The following is a 25,206-nucleotide window of genomic DNA, read 5'->3' as shown; positions in this document are numbered from 1 at the left end:
TATCCAGTAGGAGGTGGCGCCACAGGGGAGCCTCGCCTGCTGCTGGAGACCTGCCAGAGCCTGAGCAAGAGAGAGAAAGAGAAGAAATAACCTGGCTTTTTCATACCTCCTAACTTCCAGTCTCCTGCCAATGTCTCCCATTGGCCAAACCCAAGCCTGAAAGGCAGCTGTCCTGGAAGCCTGAGAAACTACACCCTGCAAGGCAATACAGAGCAGAGTAAAAGCGCAAGGAAGGGATCTGCAGCAAAAGGGTAGAGAACAACCATTAGATAGAAATAGGTTAAACAGGCTTGGTAATGCCTTTATTTGTAAAACCTTTAAAGTACTGGATACACGTGAAAATAACAAAATCATTCACTTAAAACCATACCATAATCCACATAAACTAGTTCACATCTCCCCTCCCACCCCAACCTACTACATTATTCTGATTACTGCTGTGTCTGGTCTAATACAGTGGCATTTTAAGACGGATTTTCAGTGTCAGGCATGTTCTCCACTGAAATCTCCTGAGGGCTTCTACAGCAGAGGGAGATGCCCATTCTATGTCACAGAGGTCAAAGCTCAGCCACAGTAGAATTATGATGCAGCAGCGTCATGGCAACTGGACGCTGATCTTGGAGCTCTCAAGGACTTCTGCGAGACCTGTGGGAAGGGTCACAATCTCTGGACTCACTTTTAAAAAATGGAAATCACAACCCTCGGGGTGGTTTACGCGCGCCCACAACACTCCACTTGGCTCTTCATCTTTCCATTCCCTTGTCCAGAAGGTTCCACAATGTTCTTTGAAATAAAGGATAAACTTGTCTAAGAAAACAGATAACGTACCCAAGATCAGAGAGCTAGCAAATCGGAAGGAATTCATTCTCTACTCTTCCCACGCCAAGGCGCTTTCCGCTCCCCCACCGGTTTTTTCGCGCCCCGGACATCCTCTGGCGGTGGAAGGCTTGTTCAGGGAAAGGCAAGAGAGACCCCGCTCAAAATCCTGGGGCACTTGGTAGCGCTCTTCGTGCAGCCAACGTGCCCGACTGGCGTCTCAATAGAGGGCGACCCGCCAGGCTCGGCCGGCCGGCTCAGGACGCTTCCGGCTCGGGGGAGCTCAGGGTCCTCTCCCGCAGGCCCGCGACCCCCACCTCCGCGCCAGGGGGCAGCCGGAAGCCAGCTGCCCTGCCCGCCCCCTGCGGGTCGCGGGGTTTCTAACGGAGCCGCGTGCCAGGGGCGGGGCCACGTGCGATTGGCCGCTCGAAGTCGGGGGCGGGCCCGCAGCGGGCCGGTCCGGCGGGCGCCGACAATGAGCCTCCATAAAAGGGAGCGGCGGGGGGCTAGAGCCCCGGATTGAGCCCTCCCCGCCCGGGGTCCCGACGCTCTAGGTCTCGGGGAGGCCCAGACGCGACCGTCGCAGGCCGGGCCGGCGAGCGGCGGGCGGCGGGGAGGGGGCTGCACGGGGCGGGAGGCGGGAGGCGGCCGCCAGTTTGCGCGCAGGCCTGCGCGCCAGTCCTCCGGCGTCCGGTCACCGAGAGGCCCCCCCGGCCGCGCCATGGCCGTGAAGGCCGAGGGCGCCGCGCTCGACTGCTTCGAGGTGACGCTCAAATGCGAGGAAGGGGAGGACGACGAGGAGGCCATGGTGGTGGCCGTAATCCCGCGGCCCGAGCCGATGCTCAGAGGTGAGAATGGGAGGGGAATCCCACTTCCGCGTCATGGTCCGGGACTCGGGCTTCCCCCCCAACCAGTCGGGGGTCTGGGTACCCCCTCCCGCACCTCCAGTCTGGGGCCCAAGCGCCCCTACTCCACTCCGGCCTGGTGCCCGGGCGCCCCCTTCCCCCTTCTGTCTGAGGCCCTGGCGCCCTCTTGCTCCACCCCCAGCGGGGTTTGGAATCTCAGGCCTCCCCGAATTCCCCCTCCCCCGCCCCCGCCCAGGGTCTGGAGCCTTCGATCCACGCCCCGCGAGCTCCGGATCTTCCGGTGCCCGAGCGCCCCCTCGCCCGGGCCCAGCACGACGGCTTCGAGGTGACGCTGGCGGGTCCCGCCCCCCCCCGCGGAGGCAGAGGCAGAGGCTGGCCCAGGGGCCAGGCCGTGTTCTAGGCCGAGGGCCGAGGGGCTGCAGGGCCTCCACGCCGGAGCTAGGGGCCCCGCACCTTGTTGTCCGGAGCGATTCGGTGGGTGGAGGCAGGCGCCGCTGCAGCCCGCCAAAAGGTGGATTGTAAGGGCGCTCCGTGCAGAAAGCTTTCCTACGCCCCCCTCACCATCCCCGGACCTTGCACTTGCATAAGCCACAGGTGTCAGATTCTAGCGCTGCAAGGGTGAAAGGGGTTGCATACGACACCTAGTTTTGGAAAAGGAGTGCTTGCTACGGCGCCCTCAGCCACTCTAGAAGGGGATTGGCCTGGGGAGGGGGTTTGAGGAGCAGTCTGGAAGCACTCGCTTTCCCCTCCTCCCTCACCGATTTCTCCAGTCCTCAGGATCTTGCAAACCCTAAGAAAACAAAGAGCCACCTTAGTGGAAGACACAGTATTCATGAAAATGCAGAATCTTTTCGTTCCTAGATACCCCGTCCCTCAGGAGGACAGTACCCAAAAGGTTGAGAGCAAGGCCATTCATTTAGCCTCAGCAGACATGATGATGTTTCCCTGCACTGCCTCTCCTTTTTGGAATCAAGAGTGCTATAAAATGAGGGAAATAAAGGCCATTACCCTTCTCAGAGCTTTCAATCCAAAAGAGAGGTTCTTTCTGTACTTCTGCTAATATTTCTCGAGTGCTCAGTGCCAGGCTGTCTCAGTTAACCCTCTCAACAACCCTGCGAGAGTATCCTCCTTCCCCAGAGAAGTGAATTCATTCAACAAGTATTTGGGGGCACCTCTTATATGTCAGGCACTGTTTTAGGCTGGGCATGCTAATCGCTATAAACAAAGTCGAAACTCTGCTCTTCTGAAACGTATATGTAGACACTAATGACCAAAGATAGATGAAGATAAATAAATGTATAGCATGTCAGGTGGTTCAGAGAACAGGAAATCAAAGTAAGGAGAAAAGAGTGAGGGTGTTTCATTTGGAATATCAAGTGGTCGGGAAAACCTTCTCTAATAAGGTGAATTTCGAACACATACCAAAGGAAGCGAGGGAGAGAACCCTGTAGATAATTGGAGGTTAAGAATTTTTGGCAGAGAGACTAGCAAGTACAAAGGTCCTGAAGCAGAAGCTTCTTGAAAGATTTGGGGTGGGAAAGAAAAACAGACGAATTCAAGGGTTTTGGCCTGAGCGACTGGAAGGATGGACTTCCCATTTGCCAAGATGGAAAGACTGGAGTGCAGGCCTGCGGGAGATGGGGAGTTAAGGTTTGAACGTGGCAAGTTTGAGAAGTTTATGACACATTCAAGCACAGATGTCAGATGGTAAGTAAGACATGTGAATCTAAATTTCCTGGGAGAGTCTGGTTAGAGGTATAGATGTGGGAGTTGTCAGCAGGCAGGCACTGGGATGAGACCACCAGAGGAAGGAGGTACATAAAGATGGGGTCCCAGGACCATTGTGGAATGCTCCAGTGATTCCAGTGTGGAGACTGAGTCACTCCTCATCAAACACTGCTGAATGCCACTACATGCCAGGCACTGTGCCGAGTGCTGGAGATACAGTTGTGAAGGATCAAAAATCCATGCTGTCTTGGACCTACAGTGTAGTCAGGAGACAAAGGGAACGAGTAGGAAATGAAGCAGTGAGGGGAACAGGGAGCTCAGGTGGGGCAGATGGCAGCTTTCTAAGGGACGGCAGACAAGCCTTGGGTGAGAAGACAGTTCTGTTCCGGAGAAGAGACTGGCACGGGTGCCCGAAAAAGAGCCCCAGTGAAGTAAGAGAAGAACCAATAGAAGGTGGTACCCTGGAGTCCAAGTGACAAAAATCAAGATGGAAGAAGCCATCTGTCAAAGGACAAAGTTGAAGAGCTGACCGCTGGGTTTAGCATTGGTGACCTTGACGAGAGCTGTTTTGGAGGAGTGGTGGCAAAGAAAGCCCAACTGCAACCAAGAGATTCCTGCCCACGGTCACATGGGAGAGGGGTACAACCCAGCCTTGGAGCTAGACCTTCTGAGACCAAGCCAGTTCTCAGACCCATTTCAAATGCCACCTCTGCCAGGCAGTCCCCAGGTGTTAGGGTCTCCCATATTTGTCTTTCGCTCCATCTCCACAGGTGGGAGGGAGGTGCAGCCACGAGGGATCAGAAGCGCTGAGCTGCCAGGCTAACGTGGGTCTGAGCCTGCATCCTTTGCTGAGCTGAGAAGGGTTCCCATCCTGTCGGAGCTTATGGTCCACGTGCACAGGGAACAGGTGCCGTGTCGACCAGTAGGGACGAGCGAGATCACCGCTGCAAAGGCTTTGGGAGGGGAGGCTATTTCCGACAGGATGGGAGGCCTCTTGAAGGGGCCTCAACAAGTGGAGGAACAGGCATGGATGCCATTCACTGACCCGAGAAGGCTCATTGAGCGTCTCCTCTCCTACGTGCCAGGCCCTGCGGGGACAGTAAGATGACAACATTTACCATTCTTGTCTTCAAGGAAGTGCTTCGCCGTGGCCTGGTAGTCGCATATGGATATAATCACCTGCCAGGGGTTGGAGGTCAGGAAGGCTTCACAGGGCTGAGGATTTGAGCAGGGCCATGAAGGAAGTAGAGGAGTTTGCCAGACTGATGGGCTGCCAAGGCCGAAGACATGCAGGAACGCAGTCTGTTGGAATGAAATACCTGTTGGACCGAAATACCTGTTGGACCTGTGGTCCGAGACTAGATTGAGGTAGCAGGATGCCGAGGCGTGTAGGCTGTGTTTATCGTGGCTAGTGCCTTGTGGACTCCAGGGGAGGGGAGAAAGAGACTCTAGGTGGGAAAGTTCCTTCCCTACATACGCCACCGGGTTTGGGGAATCCTGTTCTCTATATTGTTGGTTGTGGGCACCTTCACTGACAATCCCCGCCCCCTCCTCTCCCTCCGTAGTGGCCCAGCGGGCGAAGTCCCCACCGCCAAGGCCCAGCCTGCTAGAGGCAGGTGGCGATGGCTGTGAGGAGCCCAGGCAGCAGATGTCTTGGGAGCAGGAGTTCCTGGTGGGGAACAGCCCGGGAGGCAGCGGGCGGGCGCTGTGCATGGTGTGTGGGGCCGAGATCCGGGCCCCCTCGGCGGACACGGCGCGCGCCCACATCCTGGAGCAGCACCCTCACACCCTGGACCTGAGCCCTTCCGAGAAGAGCAATATCCTGGAGGCCTGGAGTGAGGGGGTGGCCCTTTTGCAAGACTTCAGGGCCGAGCAGCCATCCCCGCCCCATTCAGGTAGCGGGGCTGGGGGAGGGGTGGGGGGGGAGGCAAAGTCAGGACTCTCGTTGCTCACTGGCGTCTGCCCCCTTCAGACTCAGGCCAGGAGGTCGAAGTGGACCCAGACTCCGACCTGGACCCTGCCGAAATGCCAGCAGAGATTGTCGTTCTCCTCGACTCCGAGGACAACCCCTGCCTCCCTAGAAGGAGCCGGCCCAGGGGACTCCGCCCTCTGGAGCTTCCTGGTCAGTCATCCCAAAGCCTTGGAGGCCGGGTTGGGGGGGAGGGGAAGCATGGGCCCTGCCATCTGGGTGGAGAGAGGCTGCTGGGCAGGCACCTTCAGCAGCCCTGTGCTCACGGCAATCAGGCCTCTTAAAAAGGTCTTGTCTCTTGCAGCGGCCCCTGTCCCAGAGCCGGTAAGCAAGAAGCCACGTGGTCAGAGATGGAAGGAGCCCCCTGGGGAGGAGCCGGTCAGAAAGAAAAGAGGCAGACCCATGACCAAAACCCTGGACCTGGACCCGGACCCGGACCCAGGTGAAGGCGAGGAAGGTGTGGGCTCCAGGAGGAAAGCTAGGACCCTGGGGGGGCTGGGGGGATGCGTGGCAGAGGGCACCTGCACCTCAGCTGAGGCCGTGGGCTCAGCCCTTGGGAGTCTGACCTCACAGTTCCATCCTGTCCTCCCTTCCAGATCCCCCCTCACCCGACTCACCCACCGAGACTTTTGCGGCTCCCGCCGAGGTCCGACACTTCACCGACGGCAGCTTCCCCGCTGGCTTCGTCCTCCAGCTCTTCTCCCACACCCAGCTCAGGGCCTCAGACAGCAAGGACTCGCCCAAAGAGGGGAGAGTGGCAGAAAGAGGCCTTCTCCAGCCGGAAAGCCCCTCCCCAGGTGAGCTCCTGAGCGGGGATGACAAGTGGGAGGTCAGGAAGGCCACATCCCGGGGGTCTGGCCTCCACGAGGCTGCTCGGCAGCAGAGCCCAGGGTAGAGGTGGCTGGTGCTCCAGTCCCCTGGGAGCGGGGCCGAGGGCAGGTGGATTTAAATACAGTGGCCAGCCAGAGAGCTGAGTTTTTCTGCGAGCTCCTTGGGAGCGTCCTGGCTGGTTGCTAGGTTGGGTTAGGCCAGTGCTCCCCAAAGCCCGACACCCATCACCACAGTTAAGGTTGATTCCAGCTGGAGCCTGAGGTGCCCTCCTTGGCCCCGGTGGACCAGGGGCCTAACTGGGACCGATAGCAGAATAGACGGGGCGAACACTCAGCAGACACCTCAGCTCAGTTTACGTCTAATAATAGCAGTAAGCGCTTGTGTTTTTATCATGTTCTCCGATTTTAAGAAACTTTCATATGCAGCTCATCTGGCCCTTATAAAAGTATCTTTTCCAGATGGACCGACTGAGTCTCAGAGAGACGGTTCCTCCTCTACGGTCCTTGTATTCATTTCCTGAGACTGCTGTAACAAACTACCACAAACTTCGTGGCTTACAACAACACAGATATACTACTTTTTAGTCCCGGAGGTCAGAGGACTGGAACGGGTCTCACTGGGCTACAATCAGGGTGTCAGCAGGGTTGGGTTCCTTTCTGGCTCCTAAAGGAGGAAGTCTTGCCTCTTCCAGCTTCTAGCAGCTGCCTGTGTTCCTTGGCTTGTGCCCTCCTTCCATCTTCAAAGCAGGCCGTGGCCAGTGCAGTCTTCCTCAGGATGCCATTTTTGGGTCTGACTCTTCTGCCTTCTCCTTCCCCTTTAAAGACCCTTGTGATTACACTGAGCCCACCCAGATCATCCAGATCTCTATTTTATTTTAAAGTTGGCTGATTAACAATGTCAGTTCCATCTGTAGTCTTAATTCTTCCTTGCCGTTTAAGATACTGTATTCACAGGTCCTGGGGATTAGGACTTGAAATGTTTGGGGGACCGGTATACTGCTACCACAGTCACGTAACCCAGCAGTAGCAGAATTGAGATGAGACTGGCCTGTGTTCCAGCAGGGCAGGGCTGAGCCTGGTTCCTCTCTCTCTTCGTCTCGCCAGGCCAGGCCCTGCTTGCAGCATCTCAGGCGCAAAAAATGGTTTTTCTTTTTTTTTTTTTTTTGGCTGCGTTGGATCTTCGTTGCTGCGCATGGGCTTTCTCTAGTTGTGGCGAGCGGGGGCTACTCTTCATTGCGGTGCGCAGGCTTCTCATTGCGGTGGCTTCTCTTGTTGCGGAGCACAGGCTCTAGGTGCACGGGCTTCAGTAGTTGTGGCTCGCGGGCTCTAGAGCGCAGCCTCAGTAGTTGTGGCGCACGGGCTTAGTTGCTCCGCGGCGTGTGGGATCTTCCCGGACCAGGGCTCGAACCCGCGTCCCCTGCATTGGCAGGCAGCCTCTTAACCACTGTGCCACCAGGGAAGCCCCAGAAATTGGTTCTTGAAGGAGTGAATGTGTGACACAGAGAGTGCCTCGTGTCCCGCCTGCCTGAAATGGGCGTTTGGAGTTGGAGCCCTGAGAAAGATGGCACACGGGGTGCTGGAGGCTCCCCAGAGCAGGGCTCTCAAAAAGGAGGTGTACTTTTTGCCTAAAGAAAAAGGCAAACCTGTCACTTCAGCCCACATCACTCAGTGGTGACCACTGTCAAAAACTTGGCTTGCATCCTTCAGACCTTTTACAAAGCTCTGTGTGCACGTCTCTGCACGTGTGCTTTCATCTATTTATCTTTTACCACTTTTTCTAGTCTGGAGGCAGGCCTCACCCCTGTGAGGTTTTAACTGTCTCAGGTTTCAGCTTGAGTCACCTTCCAGTCCTGCTTCCCCAGGACCGTGCTCTGCCTGGACTTTAGCGTTTCCCAGGCCCCCTCGTATTGTCAGTGGACCCCTGCTCTAAATGGCTGATCTCTTCCACTGACTGATGAGTCTTCTGGTTTCATTCTTGAAAGTGGGGCCTTTATTTTGACCCCTGGGGTACCCTGTGCCCAAACCCCACCTGTGTGGAGTGACCAATAGGTGAGAAGGGCATCCTTGAGATCTCAGGTTTATTTGGGGTGAATGGGCAAAGCCTGAGATTTGGGGTTCAGCAAGCTGATTGAATGATGTGAGAGGGATGGAGGGGGCTGAGAGGTGTTCTCGGCAGAGGCAGGGACCTATGGAGGTTGGAGACGGTCCAAAAACTGCAGGAGGTACTAAGTGACACAGCAGCAAGTGTTCCTGCAGCCCAGCTATGGGAAATGACAGGAGTGCCACAGCCTTTATCGCCACGAAACTCAGTCTGCCTAAGGGTACAAGTCAGCAAATAGAGAATAGTGTGGTGCCCACGATGGTTCTGTGCAGAGCACAGGCTCCAGACCAGTGGTTTCAGGTTGATTTGGGGTTTTAAGTAACCAAAGCTCAGATTTCTCAGGAACCTGTGAGGCTTCAACCAGAATGTCTCTACTTTGAGTTGTTTTATTTATTGAAGCTCTTCAAAGATCTTATTTGAGTAAAGATCCTACCACTTTAAAAAAGATTAAAAATCAAGGATATAAAAGTTGGGGGGCGGGGAGTCACTGTGGTCAGGTCAGCTGACCTGATGGATGTGAGTGTGACGCAGTCAGGGACGACTTGCTGGACTTCCAGGGGCCTCCCAGGATGGAGGGGGGGAAGGCGTCCCGGCCAGGAGAGGAGGTGAGCCCTGAGGGCCCACTCGCAGACAGTGGAAAAAAGCCTCCTGCTGGGGGTGTGTGTGTGTGTGTGTGTGTGCGCGCGCAAGAGAGAGAGAGCACCTAGAACAGGGCCTGGTGTGTGTGTGTGTCAGCACCTAGAACAGGGCCTGGTGTGTGTGTGTGTCAGCACCTAGAACAGGGCCTGGGGGGGGGGTGTGTGTGTGTCAGCACCTAGAACAGGGCCTGGGGTGTGTGTGTGTGTGTGTGTCAGCACCTAGAACAGGGCCTGGGGTGTGTGTGTGTGTGTGTGTCAGCACCTAGAACAGGGCCTGGGGGTGTGTGTGTGTGTGTGTGTGTCAGCACCTAGAACAGGGCCTGGCACCAAGAAAGCCCTCAGGAAAGATTTTTTGACAGATGAGTGGATGACGGCTGCCTTCACTTGTCATTCTGGTGGTAACATTTCCAGAGTCTCTGCTCAGAGACAAGCCTTAGTGAGAAATGAGAGAAGTGGGCCCCAGCCACCCCCTGGAGAAGGTGTACACATTTACACACACATGCACAAGTGTGGAGGAAGGGGAGGGGGATGAAGCTGGGGAAGCAGAGGGGTTGGGCCAGGAGGGAAGTAGGGGTGGTTCTGGGGTTGGGGTGCTGAGGGGACTCAGCTTGTCCCAGGGACAGAGAAGTCCTCTTGGCTTGCTCTCTGATGGCCCGGGGCTCTGCTCATGCACTGCTTCTGAAAGAAGATCTCTCTACCACACCTCAGGCCTCGCTCTCCTGAAACTCCCCTCCCCACCACCCACCCCTTTGCCCTCCCTGTTATCAGGAAGAATTGGCACTTAATTCCAATGTACTGAGTTCTTTTAATATATTATTTCCTGAAATCCACAGGACCACCTTATAAAGGATTATTATGTCCACTTTACAGAAGAGGAAACTGAGCCTTGGGCAGGTGTGTTTCGCCCATGCGGCACCCCGCCTGCAGTGAGGGCCAGGAATCAGTTCTCTGTCAGACCAGGAGCTGTTCTTTCCTCTGGGTCTTCCCCATCAGCCTACGCAAAGCTGTTGTTTCTCCCTTCTTGACCCCTCATCCCATCGTAGCCACTGTCCCATTTATCCCCAAGCCTTTTCAGCAAAGCTGGAGAGCTCTTCTGTACTGTCTCCAGTCTGTCTTTAGAAGCCACTTGAGTCAAACTCATGCTCACCACCCCACACTAAAATGGCTTTTTTGGCAACATTGCCATTGACTTCCATAAAGTTAGATCTGGTGGTCAGTTCTCAGTCCTTATCTTTCCTGACCTGGCAAAAACAAGGAACCCCTCCCTCCTTCCCTCCTTCCCTCCTTCCCTCCTTCCTGGAGACCCTTTCTGCCCTTGGCCTCTCAGGCAGCAGCATGCCTGGGTTGCACCTGCCTCTCTTGCTTGTTCTTTCCTAGCTCCCCAAATGGGGATCCTGTGGTGGTTTTTCTTCCCGTTTCTAGAACATATGCTCCTTTAGGTCAGGATATTTGCCTGTTTCATTTACTGTGATATCCCCAGTGCCCAGCACGGAATAGGTGCTGCTTCTGTATTTGGTGAATGAATGAATGACCCAGCCGTGGGTCAGGATCTGCACTCACGCCCTGGGTGATCCCGTCCAGGCTCACAGCTTGAAGTACGGTTCTCGTGCTCACGGTCCCACCTTTCTCCTCCACCCCAGACCTCTCCCTCCGGTTCCAGCCTCTCTCTTACCCATATGACGTGTCTGATTGGTTGCCTAAAAGATCCCCCAAACTCGGAGTTTCTGACGGCGTTTCTGAATGGAACCCCCAGTCTCCTCCCCTCACCTCCAGCCACTCTATTCCCCCCCAGTCTTCCCTTCCCGAGGAAGCTGGCAGCCCCGTTCTTCAGTTCGCTTGGACCAAACCCTCAGAGTCATCTTCTGTCTCTCGCAGACCCCACATCCGTCCATCAGCAAATCCTGTTAGCCCCACCTCCAAGATGCTCAGAATTGACCCCCCTGTCACTACCCCCTACTGCTGCTACTTTCATCCAAGCTTCCTTAACAACCTTTGAACTTGTCTCCTGGCTTCTGATATTTGCCCTCTGTGGTCGGTCTCATACAGCAGCCAGAGCCCCTGTTGAAAACCCAAGTGGGATCCTGGCACTGCTCTGCTCAGAGCCCTCCAGCGCCGTCGCTGTCGCACTTCAGATAAAAGTCAGAGTCCTCGTGGAGACCGGTGGTCCTCAAACCAGGATCTTCACCTCTTCTGCCCACCAGGGCATCTGCATTTGCTCTTCCTCCCGCCAGGAATGCTGTTCCCCAGCTAGACACGCCGCTGACTCCTCGCTTCCTGTACGTTTTGCTCACGCGTCAGCTCTGTGAGGCCCTCCCTGCTACCCCGTCCCCTTCCCTGGTGTACTTTTTTACTTTGCTTCTGTCTGTATATATCGCATTGCATTCTTGCTTTGCTCATCCTGTTTATTGGCTCTCACCACTGGAATGTCAATTCCAGGAAGGCCACTTGGCCTGCACCATGTCCTGGGGAACCCCCAGCAACTGGGCTAGTGTTGGGCACAGTATAGTTGCCCAGTAAGTTATTGTTGAATTAAGGAGCCAATGAGTAGGCTCCCCCTGCCCTCAAGGAGCTTAGAGTTTGTCAGGGAGACAAACCAGCTCGTGTGACTACAAAGCAGAATTTGTTCAGTCGCACGACCCAGTGGCAGCCATTGAGTCATTTTAAATCCCGGCAAACAGTACAGCAAAATTGTACCTGTTTTCTCTGCCAGATTTTAAATCACTGGGTCTCTAGAAACAGTGCAGAAGAAAACCACAAATAATATAGACACCGCAACAGTTACAATCACCATTTTCTGGCTTTGTTTTTTGACGTAACTTCTGCGCATGCCCATGCCGAACCGGACATTTTGGTACCTGAACGGTGGCTGTCAGCAGTTCACGTTCCCCTGTCTTAAGGCCTGGTTCTGCCCCTTGTGAGTAGCTTCTCCACGCTGCTAAGGTGGACGTCTGACCCCTGCGTGGTAGGTATTGACTCGGGAGGTGAAGAGCCTGGTTGAGGTTCCAAAGCAGAGCTGGATGTTAACCCGGGACTCTCCGTCCAGTGCTCTCTCCTCCGCCCTGCATATTCACCTGGGAGCTCCTTTGTGGGCACAGTCATGTCTTTTTCTGCTTTGGGGTGCTGCCCACCCCACCACCTCTGCCCACACAAGGCAGAACCCATCAGGCTAGGGTGCCCGGTAAGTTCTAGATGAAACGGAGTCAGCTGAATGTAGTTGAGAGGAGCGGAGTACAGCACTAAGCATCCGTGTGCCAGAATCCATGAGGGAGGAAGGCTGCAGAGGGCCTGCGCTGATGCCTGAGGAGGCGTGATGCCCTTGGGGTTGGTGCTGGTCCTTGGATGAACTAGGAGCACAGCCTACCACTGTCCCCGTGCTTCTCCTCAGACCGCAGGGTCTGGGCTATGGAATTGAAGGCCAGGAAATGGGGGTGTGGTTTACAGAGACCCTCGGGGGACATCCTCAAGGTGGATTGTCTGGAGGGCCCTGACTCTCTCTCTCTGCTCCCATCCTTGCCCAGCTCCCCCTCCGGGGCTTCGTGGGACGCTGGATCTCCAGGTTATCCGCGTGCGGCTGGAGGAGCCCCCGGCAGTCAGCCTCCTGCAAGACTGGTCCAAGCATCCCCAGGGCACCAAGGGTGTGGGAGCAGGTGACAGCCCAGACTGGCCCGCGGTTCTGTCGGAATCCAGCACCACTGTCGGGGGGCAGCCAGAGGCAGGGAGTGGCCTGTAGGTTCTTGCTTTTCGGGGGGGTGGGAGAGGAGGCATTGTCCCCCTTCGGCTTTTCACTCAGAGCTGCCCAGCTCGGCCACCTGATGGAGAGTAAAACCAGGTGCCAAGGCAGGATGGAGGAGAGGAAGGTGGGCAGCATCCGCTATGGCTCGGGGACGCTGGAAAATGCCTCCCCGAGGTGAGGCGTGAGGCCAGGCCCTGAGGGGGACGGGGGTGCCAAGGGCTGTCGTGCGGTAGGGCATTGGGCCTATGGAGAACACCCACCCGATCCTTTTGTTGACCCAGACCTCTCTGTCCCCCTGACCTCCTCCCACCCTCTCAGCCCCCCACCATTCTCCCTTGGCACAGTGCCTTACGCAAGAGGTGGTCGTGACGGTGTTGAACTGAGTCCCACTACCTCGGGGGACGCCTCTCCTCCCCCACCTGTTTAGGCTCCTAAATCAGGAGGCCTCCATTACCTCTTCCTGTTCCATCCCTGCAGGTGGCTGAAGCAGCCTACCTGGGGGCTCGGTCACTCACACTCTCCTCTTCACCCCTTTTCCTGTTGTATATATCTCCTTTGTTGACAATAAATTATTTTTTTTTATTAAGAGAGTTCCGTCTGGGCCATCATTGGGGGAAGGGGTTTGCTAGCAGGATATCCGGCCTCCTGGAGTGACCTTGAGGAGGGCTAAGAGGTGGTCCTGGGTGTGAGCCAGAAAGCTGCTGCCCCAGAGGCTGGAACAGGGTCAGGGCAGGCTTTGTTGGCCCAGCAGACCGAGGCTGAGTCAGTCAGCAGGGCACCTCGCCCCCTCCCCTTACCCGTGCCCTCCAAATGGGGTCAGAAACACCTTTAACATGTCGTACCTTCTGACTCACTTGGTAAGCCTCTGTCTGTCCAAGACAGGCCACGTTGGGGGGCCCAGGGGAGGAGCTGAGACTTAACATGACCTTTACAAAGTGCCCTGGCTGTGGCCAGCGTGCAGGGGAAGAGAAGCCTCCCCTCCCCCTGCCCCAGGAAAGGAAGGCAGGCGGCGGGGTCCTGAACGCCCCCAACCTTTCAGCGCTGAACACTCGGCCTCATGGTCTGCCCGCCCTCTCCTCGGCTTAATTACACCAAGCCTTTGGCTGGTTTTCCTGTTCCCCGACTCTTCACCAGACTCCTAACCCCTTATCCTCCTAAGTTAACCATCACCAGCCAAATCTGTGTAGGGTTGTGGTTTTCCCCTTTGGTGAAGGGGGCTCTCAAGAGAGGCACAGAGGGCTCTCAGATCCCAAACTTCACTGTCCCGTTCAGAGTCCAGGGGTGAGTGGGATAAATAGGGCCATCCACCCTCTGCAGCTGGACGGCTCCACTGCTCCTGCTGGATCCCGCGCAGCCGGGGAGAGGCGGGGCAGAGGCAGGACTCACAGGGCAGTTGTTCCTGTATGACACCAACCCTGTCAGGTTTTGAGACTGACCAGAGAGCTGGTCCCTAAATTAGGAAGGGTCTGGGCTTGAGCACGCTGTGCTGTGTGCCTGTCTGAGCTGGTGTCACCCGTGGGCTCAGCCAGGTGTGAGTGATCTCAGCGTGGTTGGCTCATGGGAAGTGGTCCTTTCTCCCCATCTGACGAGCTCGGGAGAAAGAGCCCCGGGACATCTGGGGCCCTCTTCCAGGGGAGACCAGAAGATTGGTGGTGTGGTGGGGGGAAAGAGGGCAAGGATTCAGGACCCCTCGTGTCTAGGGCGGCTGCACCAGCGCGTGATGTTGGGGGGCCATAGAACTACCCTGTATCTCTACCACCATTTCTGCAAATTGGCAAAACTTGTATCCTTCCTAATAGGAAGGAATGAGTAATGCTGAAAGTCTGACTCTGAAACACAGACTATGAATTGTCACAGGTGGTCGCTGTCCGTCCTTTCAATCGTGTGACTGTGTTTACATTTATGCCAATGTGCTTTTAAAACAATGTGGCTGTGTTGCTGGGTGGTGACAGTTGGGAGAACTTATATAAAAGCTCCTTGTGCAATTGTGAAGCTACATGCACCTTCGCAGCTGTTAATTATGATTGAAGGTTTGGCCCGCTAGACTGTGAGCTCCTTCTGGGCGAGGGCTGGATTGCATTGACTTCATTTTCCTAGCGCCCTGCATAGGGCCTGGCGCATAGTAGGTGCTTAATAAATGTTTGTCTGGTGCCCTCTTGGTGTGTATTCCTATGTGACGTTTTTGCAGTGCAGGCCGGTCCCTGCAGTGTGGTCCTCTGCACGAGGTGGCTGCCATGGTGACTGCTGGTGACGTGGTTGTTCCATGGCTTAAGCCCCACATCCTGGGTGGCAAGGATTTGTCCAGCCTCGGCCAGGACCCCAGGGACTCTGTGAGCATGTGTGGCTGGGAGCTGCCTGTGGGCACCTCTGGGCTTCCAGGGAGAGGCGGAGAGAGTGGAGCCCGGGGCGTGGCTCCACCCAGAGTGCAGAAGGGAGTTTCTGAACGTAGGTGAAGGATTGCTTGGGGTCCGCCGCCTGGGCCAGAGCCACAGTCCTAGAGCCTGTGACACCAAGAAAGCCTCCTTTGCAAATATCAGCGACCTGAGTGGCTGATGGTGGTGACGTTCTCCAGGTGTGATGCTGAAGTCCAGCCACGACCAAGTGAAGGAGCGGGGGAAGAGGATGCCGCCGCCGGACCCCTGAGCCGTACCCCCGCCCCTAGTCCCCAGTACTCCTTTGTGCTCTGAAGGCGGCCACCTGCCACCCTTCACAACTGCCCTCCTTGAGGTCCAGTCAGGGAGCTCTTTTTGGAGACCAGTGACAGCCCTGAGGGCAAAGCCAGTCCGAGACCAGGGAAGAAGCAGCCCCTTCCCTCCTTGAAGAGAAACTGCAGCGTGTACGGCCGTGGTTGGAAAGGAGGGAGCACGGTTGGAAAAGGGGGAGGCTCACTGGCTGGGCCCCCGTGCAGCGCCCAGTCCTGTCACTGCTCTGGTCCGGACTCCGCGGCTCCTCCAACCCGCTCGCCCTTTCCAGGGGCCCCCCACCCCATTCCTCACACACACAGCCGTGTGGCTGGAATGAGACTGCCTTCAGGGCCCTTTGTGAAGTCCTGCGCACCCCTGAGGTGTGGAGGAGGCTGGGGGCTGGGGTGGGAGAGCGTCTCTGAGGGGACTGCAGCCTCTGCGTCTGTCCCCACGGAGGGTCTTTCGGGAAGGGGGCACCCAGCTGACCTCCGCAAGGCAGGATGGAGGCTGCTGCTTGCAGGTGTGACAGGTAAGGTGACTCTACAGCACGCCAGTGTGTCTGTTTCCCACCTTCCTGGAACCAGGTGCCTTCATATCACCGAATCTGGCCCGTCCCTTTCTTCCCTCGAGCAAATAGCCTCACTCCGTGGACAGAGTGCACCACGAGAAAGGAAGAGAAAGGAAACAGAGCCACCTCTTTGGCCGCCCTAACACCAACAGCAAAGCCTCAGGTCTCCTCAGGCCCCGCATCTAGGAGGCCCGGGCAAGCAGGGGATGGGACAAGCACCCTGCAGGGTCAGCTTGCACAGCCGTGGATGAAGGCCCCTGGGCGGCCACGGTGCTGGGAACTGTGGGGTGCAGACAGGACACCTGCCCTGGTCTCCACTGTGGGTCACCCCACCTTGTGCCCGTGATACAGGTGAGGAAACTGAGGCACCTTGAGCTGCATGTGGTACCTTGCCTGCCATCCCAGAGCGGCTAAAGGAGCAGAACCTGGCTGAACCCAGGTCTGTCTGACTGCAGAGCTGTTGTCTCCGGCACGCCATGGCCTGTTTGTGCTTTAGGAAGACCCTGACACACCTTCCCTCCAGAGCCTGGGGACCCACGGTAGGTTCAGGGCTTGGGGCTGGAGTGGACGCAGATGGGAGTCGGGAAGCTCATTCAAGACAACAAGTGCTCACACCTCCTTTGCTCAGGAGCATGATAGTGGTGCCTAGTGCCCCTGCCTTGCCAACTTCCAGAGTCCTCCAGGGCCTGGCCCCTGCTGGGATCATGCCCTGTGCCTGGCAGTACCCACTGGAGGGGCTCACGGCAATGTGGACGGGTGCTCATCACACCTGTCTCAGGCGACGATGTCTGGGAACCAAGCTGAGGGCTTTGAGGGTGTAGGGAGTCCTGTTCCTCACCTGCCTCTTTCTCCTGAAAGGCTCCTGGGCCCCTGGTGGGTCCCGCCTGCTGGCCCTGGCCTCCCTCAGCGACCTCTGACCCTGGCTCAGGCTGGACTTGGTATTTGGAGGCTACAAAAGCAGTGCCAGGTGCAATGATGTCCACATGGGCTTGGGCTGCCCTCGGGGACAGGGCAGAGGGAGGGGCTTCTCCTTTCCAGACCCTGCCCTGTCCCTTCCACTCCTTCTCCTTGACCCGACCACTTGCCCACCATGGCACCCACATCTTCCTGGGTGAGCGGTTGGCCTCAGAGAGACTAGTCCATGGCCCTCCAAGGTTAAGATCACTGTGCTGTTCAAAGCTCAGGCTCAAGGGGCCACGCAGACCCAGGCTCACAGCTGCCAGCTGGATGAGAGGCATTCACGGATCAGGTGTTTTGAATATAGCCGTGAACAAGAGAGACAGCACCCCGGCTCTCCCCACACCCCCATTCCAGGGGAGGCAGACGGCAAACTAGGCGCTTCTCAGTGTGTCCAGCAGGGAAGAGCACTGGGCGTGACGGAAGGGCACTATTCTTTTTTCTTTTCTTTTCTTTCTCTTTTGATCATGGACATTTTTTTTTTCCCCCACACTGCGCGACTTGTGAGATCTTAGTTCCCCGACCAGGGATCAAACCCGGGCCCTCGGCAGTAAAAACGCGGAGTCCTAACCATTGGACTGCCAGCGAATTCCCAATGATGGACATCTTCAAACACACCCAAAAGGAGAGAGAGAGAGAGAGAGGAACAATGAACCCTGATGTATCCCAGCTTCAACAAATATGGCCAATTTGGGTTTATCTTTATCTCCCCACATCTCCTTCTCTTCTGGATTATTTAAAAGCAAATCCCAGACCTTGTATCATTTCGTCTGTAAATAGGTGTGTTTGTATCTCTAGGAAATTCAGACTCTTTTCAGTAAAATATATATCACACTTTAAAAACTAATAATCCCTTAATGTCGTTTAACATCCACACAGTGTTCACATCCCCCAATTGGTCCATGAATATGTTAAAAAAAAAAAAACCTTTTTTTAATTGTGGGAAAATACACATAACATGAAATTTACCATTTTCTTTTTTTTTTTTTTTAATTTAATTAATTTATTTATTTTTGGCTGTGTTGGCTCTTCGTTTCTGTGCGAGGGCTTTCTCCAGTTGCGGCGAGCGGGGGCCACTCTTCATCGCGGTGCGCGGGCCTCTCACTATCGCGGCCTCTCTTGTTGCGGAGCACAGGCTCCAGACGCGCAGGCTCAGTAGTTGTGGCTCACGGGCCTAGTTGCTCCGCGGCATGTGGGATCTTCCCAGACCAGGGCTCGAAGCTGTGTCCCCTGCATTAGCAGGCATATTCTCAACCACTGCGCCACCAGGGAAGCCCCAAAATTTACCATTTTCAAGTGTCCAGTTTAATAGTAAGCACGTTCACATTGTTGCGCAACCGATCTCCAGAACTCTGCCATGAATCTTTTCACAACTGATTTCTTTGAATCAGGGTCTAAGTACATTCCACACACTGCATTTGGTTGATGGGTTTCAACCTGTAACAGCCTTTCTTTCCTCTTTCTCCCTATTTCTTTTCTTTTTTCTTAAGAACACAGTGGCTTGTTCTGTGGACAGAATTTCCTCCGTTCTGGATTTGGCTGATTGCATTCCCATGATATCCTTGCATGTTCATTCGTCAAGGGGTGCAGTTTTGAGTTGGGGGCTAGAGAGGGCTTCCTCTGGAGACATTTAAGCACAGAGAGAGCCATGCAGTTACATAGGGAAAGGGAGTTCAGGGCAAAGGGGACAAGGAGGGCCAAAGTCCTGTGGCTTTCGTTCCCCAGGGATTCATAGACAGCCTGCTATGTGCCCAGCACTGTTGGAACCACCAAAGACACCGCCAGGGCCAGAAAATGTCCCTGCTGTCCTTGGGGCTGGGGACCTCAGCCACTGTCCTCCCTAGGGAGGATGGGGAGGTGGTAGGGAAAGTGGGAGTGTTCCCCCAGACACACCTGCTGCCGGCCAGCCAGGAGCAAGCATGCAGCTTTGGGTACGCGGGGACATCATCTCAGACACTGATGAGTCATTGGCCGGCCTCCCCCGCCCCTCGTCCTCCAGGAGACCAGTTACAGCCAGCTGGTACCGACTCCCCTCTGCCAGCTCCAAGTCTGAGGCTGCTCTTGGCCCATCCCCATGAGATGGGAACTCCTTGAGAGCCGGCCTCCTTCATGCCTCCACGGGCTGCTCCTATTTCTGCCGGTCCTTCCTTGCAGTCCTCTGCTTCTTCTTGGGGTCTGACTCTGCATCACCTCCTCTAAGAAGCCTTCCTTGCTGCTTCTTCCGGTCCCCATGCTCCCACAGGCCCCAGATCATCCATTTTGGGTATCCCCCCTCTGAGCCCCAGTAAAAACTGCCCACTTCTGCTTTCCCCTTTGCCTCCCACTGACATTGCTTCTGCCAACGTGGCAGCCTGGCTTTCCATCCAGAATGCCCAACCTTCTTAGCGATGGAGGTGGCAGAACTCTGCCTGTAGACAGTGACCCAGTATGGGAATGTGAGTTGGTCCAAATGGCACCTCCTCCCAGGAGAACAAACACTGAAGGTGGCCTCCCTGCCTGATGCCCCTTCCTCTCCCCCTCCCCCCTCCTCCCCCCTCCCCCCAAGTCAGTATACAGTGACCTCCATGGGCAGCTGGACTTTCCTGCTGCGCTAGGCACATATGAGCAAGACTGGCAGGAACACTGTCTCCTCCACCCCAGGCACAGTGCCAAGTCATGGGCGAAGAAGGACAAGAGTGACATTGTCGCTGGGTTAGGGTTTGGGAGATTATCTTAGTCTGTCCAGGCTGCCGTCACAAAATACCACAGACTCATGGCTTATAAACAACAGACATTTATTCCTCATATCTCTAGAGGCTGAGAAGTCCAAGTTCAAGGTGCCACCAGATTCAATGTCTGGTGAAAGCCCACTTCCTGGTCCATAGACAGCTGTCTTCTTGCTGTGTCCTCACTCGGTGAAGGGACCAGAGAGCTCTGTGGGGTCTCTTTTATAAGGCTCCTCATCCCATTCATGAGGGCTCTGCCTTCATGACATAATCACCTCCCGGAGGCGCCACCTCCAAATACCATCACCTCGGGGGGATTAGGATTTCCACATATGAATCTTGGGGGGCAGACACACATTCAGTCGACAGCATTATGGAAGACCCCACAGAGAGCAAAGAAGAAGCCTGAGGCCCCAAGTGGGCAAGGGGGTTACCTAACGGCCCACATGATCCGTTAGTGACAGAGCTGGGGCCAGGATGGACTCTCTTACATCTGATCCAGTGTTGTGCTTCCGGGACGTGGGGAGGATATAGTAGAGAGACTTAAAAGAAGCCTCAGGGAGGCTGGCTAGTCTGCCTGATAATAACAGCAGCCCACACAAAGCGCTGGCTGTCCACCAGGCTCTGTCCTAGCCTGTTTCATGTATCATCTCATTATAGCCTCACAAATCAGCCCTGTGAGGTAGGTACTTTTATTATCCCCATTTAACAGATGGGGAAATTAAGGCAGAGAGACGTTAAGAGGCTTACTTAAGATCACAGAGCTGCTAAGGAGCAGCCTGGCAGTAGGGTCTGTGTGTTTGCCCACTACCCTACACAACCCACCTCTCATGGGCCGGGAAGCCCAAAGTTCATTCCCCTGTTCCCACTCCCACTGGCAAGGGACCAAGCTTCTCTATGCTTCAATTTCCTTCTGAGAAAAATGAGGGAAATAACCGTGCCTCCCACTTGTGAGTGTGAGTATATCCACATAGGATGCAGCTCTCCATGTGGGTTAGCCCTGAGAAAAGGGAAGGAGCCTGGGAGTTCCTGTCCTAGTGTAGCTCACATCCTGGTGGAATAATAAACATATTCTATTCCATCAGTTCTAAGATGAACATCTGCCCACACTCTAACATCTCTGAAATGTCCTAAATTCAATATGGTGTATGGTAATGGCTATAAAGTGCATGATGGGGCTTCCCTGGTGGCGCAGTGGTTAAGAATCCGCCTGCCAATGCAGGGGACATGGGTTCGAGCTCTGGTCCGGGAAGATCCCACATGCTGCGGAGCAACTAAGCCCGTGCGCCACAACTACTGAGCCTGTGCTCCAGAGCCCGCGAGCCACAACTGAAGCCCGGGCGCCTAGAGCCCATGCTCTGCAACAAGAGAAGCTACCGCAATGAGAAGACTGTGCACTGCAACAAAGAGTAGCCCCTGCTCACCGCAACTAGAGAAAAGCCCGGGCATAGCAACAAAGAACCAATGCAGCCAAAAATAAATAAAATAAATAAAATTTTAAAAATAAAAAAACAGGGCTTCCCTGGTGGCGCAGTGGTTGAGAATCTGCCTGCTAATGCAGGGGACACAGCTTCGAGCCCTGGTCTGGGAAGATCCCACATGCCGCGGAGCAACTAGGCCCGTGAGCCACAACTACTGAGCCTGCGCGTCTGGAGCCTGTGCTCCGCAACAAGAGAGGCCGCGATAGTGAGAGGCCCGCGCACCGCGATGAAGAGTGGCCCCCGCTTGCCACAACTGGAGAAAGCCCTCGCACAGAAACAAAGACCCAACACAGTCAAAAATAAATAAATAAATAAATTAATTAGAAAGAAAGAAAGAAAGAAAGAAAGAAAGAAAGAAAGAAAGAAAGAAAGAAAGAAAGAAAGAAAGAAAGAAAGAAAGAAAGTGCATGATGGAAGTTCAGAGACATCAAGAGAGAGCAAAGCTCAGCGAGATGGGAGGGTCTCTGTGAGTCAAAGGGCATGTGTGGGTCTTGCCACACCCCGTTATCTGACTCTTGATCAGAGGGCAATTCTGGACCGCTCTCCTTACCCCCCAGGGTGGCTTGCCTGAGCAGGCTCTCTGGCTTCACTGGGTGGGAGGAGAAAGATGGAGAAGAGTTGCAATGGTTCACAGGGGTGAGAATGGAGGTATCTTCCATCCAGCACCTTGGGCTCCCTTTGGCTTTTCCCCTCCTGGCCCATGCAAGCAGGGGACTGCTACTCTAAGGCCCCTGTGCCTCTGGTGCCGGGAATCTGTAACCCCTGCCTTCCCTGATTCCAGTGGGCAACATGGCTGCCCTGGAGCACTGGTCCTATCCATTGGTTTCTACCTGGTCTGGGGCTTGTGGTAGAGCCTTTACTTTTGTGTTTGTTTTGTTTTCAGTTATTCAGGTTGGAAAGCTTGGAATTATCCTTAGCTCTTGTCTCTCACATACCTCCTAAACCAATCCAACAAGAAATCCTGTCGGGGGCTTCCCTGGTGGCACAGTGGTTAAGAATCTGCCTGCCGGGACTTCCCTGGTGGTGCAGTGGCTAAGAATCCGCCTGCCAATGCAGGGGACACAGGTTTGAGCCCTGGTCCGGGAAGATCCCACATGCTGCAGAGCAACTAAGCCCATGTACCACAACTACTGAGCCTGCGCTCTAGAGCCCGCGAGCCACAACTACTGAGCCCACGTGCCACAACTACTGAAGCCCGCATGCCTAGAGCCCGTGCTCTGCAAGAGAAGCCACTGCAATGAGAAGGCCCCGCACCTCAACGAAGAGTGGCCCCCGCTCACCACAACTAGAGAAAGCCCCTAAGAAGCAACGAAGACCCAATGCAGCCAAAAATAAATAAATAAATTTGTATATTAAAAAGAAAAGAAAAGAAAATAAATCCTGTCTGGGGACTTCCCTGGTGGCACAGTGGATAAGAATCCGCCTACCAATGCAGGGGACACGCGTTCGAGCCCTGGACCGAGAAGATCCCACATGCCACGGAGCAACAAAGCCCATGCGCCACAACTACTGAGCCTGCGCTCTAGAGCCCACGAGCCACAACTACTGAGCCTGCGCACCACAACTACTGAGCCTGTGCCCCACAACTACTGAAGCCCGCATGCCTAGAGCCCGTGCTCCGCAACAAGAGAAGCCACTACAGTGAGAAGCCCGCGCACCGCAATGAAGAGTAGCCCCCACTCGCTGCAGCTAGAGAAAGCCCATGCGCAGCAACGAAGACCCAACACAGCCAAAATTAAATAAATAAGTTTATTTTTAAAAAAAAGAAAGAAAGAAATCCTGTCGGCTGTATCTATCACAAATCTGACCAGTTCTCACTACTTCCACCACTGCTGCCTTGCTCCGAGCCATGGTCATCTCTCACTTGAATTGTCATAAAAGCCTCCTTCAGGGTTTCCAGAAGGAAACCCTGCCCTGCCCCTTCACTCTAATCTCAACCCAGCAGCCAGTCAGGTCATGTCACTACAGTGGCTCCCCACCTCACTACAAGAAAAAGCCAAAGCAGCGGCCCACCAGGCCTGGCCCCACATCACCTTTCTGCCCTCTTCTCCTACTGTTTACCCCCACACTCTCAAACAGCCAGGCCCGCACCTGCCTCAGGGCCTTTGCACTGGCCGCACCCTCTGCCTAGAATGCTCTTCCCCCAGACAGCGGCAGAGCTCACTCCCTCATCTCCTTCAAGTCTTTGCTCAAGTGTCACCTTCTCAGTGAGGCCTGCACTGACCACCCTAATACTGCAACTTGTTTTCCATCCCTTCACCTCACTTCTGCAATCCTGATCCCCCTTAGCTGACTCTAGTTTTTTTCCCATGGCACTTAATATTTACTATCATGTATTATGTTTGTTGTCTGTCTTTCCCCAGTCGAGATGTACGTTCCCCAACGGCAGAGATCTTTTGTTCACTGATATATCTGAAGAGCTTAGAACAGTGCCTTGCACATAGTAGATGCTCAATAGAGATTTATGAATGAATGAATTTGCAGATTAGAGAGAGGTAAATGTGTGGCAATAATTAATCTTTGAAGAGGACTAGGTGGGTATGAGAAGACGAAATTTGAACTGGATCTTGAAGGACATCTAGAATTCCAGGTGAGGTAGGTGACTGGCAATTGATCAGCCCGAACAAAAGCATGAAGGTGAGAGAGCTTGGTGGCAGGGCACGAATTGAAGGGAGGTGTCAACCAGTGATACCTAGTTGGAGAGGATATTCACAAGGTAAGTTGAGGCCAGATTGTGCAAAGGTTTCAATGCAGCCCGAAGTCTTTTCCTACCACCAGGACCAGGTACAAAATTTGTGGGGCCCAGTGCAAAATGAAAATGCAGGGCCCCCTTGGTAAAAATTTCAAGAGGGGTGACAGTAGAGCATTAAATCAAGCTCAAGGCCCTTCTTAAGTGTGGGGCTTTGTGTGACTGCACAGATCATAGGCCCATGAAATCAGACTGCCTAACCCACAGGGGAGCTGGTGAGAGCCTTCTAGCAGGGCAGAGATGTAATTGGAGCTGGACTTTAGGAAGATTATTCTGGCATGGCTGGTGGGGCAGGTTGGAGGGACTCTAGGCAGGGAGACCGGTTAGACAGCCTTGCGAGGAAGAGGAGAGAACAGGTAGGATGGAGGCAGGGGCTAAGGGGCAGAGTGCAGGGATGAGAACTTGAGTGAGTAGAAGCATGGAGGATGTAGAGTTTGCTTAGTCAAGTTTGCTTAGACAGGGGCCAGGGAAGACCCCTGAGTGCACCTTCCTTTGCTCCTCCAACCGCCTCCTCTTTTCCCTTATTCCAGGGACCCAAGCCTTGGAGGTTACACGGGGCACAGGAATCAACAGTGAATCTCCCTTTGGCCACCAGAGGGCACATCATTCTCATGGATTTTTCCGGATGAATTTGGGGTCGGGGAATGTCCTCTGGCTTCACCTCTTCCTCTTTTTTCCCTCTCACCTCCTTCTGTGTTCCTTCACCAACTTCTTCCTCAAGGGCTGGATGCCTGAATGGAGCTGAGGTGGGGCATGAGGAGGTGTCATGGAGTCCCGAGCATTTACTAGGACTGTAGGTCATACCTGTTGCCTTAGGAAGTATGTTCATACCATCCTCTCATTGCTTCTGTCTGGCTGCCTGTTTCTCTGGTTGACTTAGCCAAGGGCTCTGCTCAATAAGCTGTAGCTGGAGTTGGAAGTCAGGTGTCAGAGGTCCAACCAGCACTCTTTCCCCACAAGCCCTTGGGCCTCTCTCCTCCTGTACCTTTGGGAACTTGTTACTTGAGCTTCGTCTCTGGCTCTTGTGGGGACTCTGGCTTCTGCCTACCTTATCTGCTGTTGAACTTAGGGTAGGTTTGGGAGTGGTGGTTTTTCAACATGTCCAGGATACAATGGGTGGGGGCAGCTGAGAGCCCGAGGAATCAGACCAGCCAGCCTACTGCCCCTCCCTGGTGAGACAGTCTAGGAGGAAGTAAAGAGTGAACTCAGGTTGCCACATGGACTTCCTGTTAAAGTCAGGGGCTCTCCAGAGATGAGAGGGACCTCAGAGCTCATGAATCTAATGACCTCAATTCATTGCTGGGGAAACTGAGACCAGAGAAGGAAAGGAACCTCTCTAGGTGTCCATTCTTTGTGCCATCCTGAGGAATCCTCATTTTCA

General features: G+C 54.7%; 1 protein-coding gene and 1 long non-coding RNA gene across 15 annotated transcripts in view; one reads left to right on the top strand and one right to left on the bottom strand.

The window, feature by feature from the left end:
• Positions 1-1,173, bottom strand: part of LOC309606743 — a 35,995-nt gene extending 34,822 nt beyond the window's left edge. For 2 of the 5 annotated variants that reach the window (XR_014232028.1, XR_014232029.1), the window contains exons 1-2: positions 829-1,173; positions 107-238 (exon numbers count right to left, since the gene is read on the bottom strand). This is a non-coding gene — a long non-coding RNA (uncharacterized lncRNA). The remainder of the gene's footprint in view (positions 1-106; positions 239-828) is intronic. The other 3 variants (XR_014232030.1, XR_014232031.1, XR_014232032.1) reach the window with 3 other exon arrangements.
• Positions 1,174-1,291: 118 nt separating this feature from the next.
• On the top strand, positions 1,292-13,269 carry SPINDOC (spindlin interactor and repressor of chromatin binding). 10 transcript variants are annotated; one of them, XM_082344117.1, is made up of 8 exons: positions 1,295-1,664; positions 1,918-2,007; positions 4,976-5,305; positions 5,383-5,532; positions 5,684-5,836; positions 5,976-6,176; positions 10,995-11,224; positions 12,467-13,269. In XM_082344117.1, exons 1-8 carry the CDS (start codon positions 1,538-1,540, stop codon positions 12,857-12,859), a joined length of 1,674 nt encoding a protein of 557 aa, XP_082200243.1. In that variant the 5' UTR covers positions 1,295-1,537; the 3' UTR covers positions 12,860-13,269. The 10 variants fall into 10 exon arrangements, with proteins under 10 accessions (XP_082200248.1, XP_082200243.1, XP_082200246.1 ...); XM_082344119.1 differs by having other exon boundaries at positions 1,300-1,664; positions 5,684-5,821; XM_082344122.1 differs by lacking the exon at positions 5,684-5,836 and having other exon boundaries at positions 1,292-1,664.
• Positions 13,270-25,206: the final 11,937 nt, after the last annotated feature.

Source organism: Balaenoptera borealis (assembly GCF_965194805.1).
Source record: "Balaenoptera borealis genome assembly, chromosome: 11".
NCBI classification, from domain to species: domain Eukaryota; kingdom Metazoa; phylum Chordata; class Mammalia; order Artiodactyla; family Balaenopteridae; genus Balaenoptera; species Balaenoptera borealis.
Note: the sequence above shows the minus strand (reverse complement) of the source record. Positions and strands in the feature narration are given on the sequence as shown.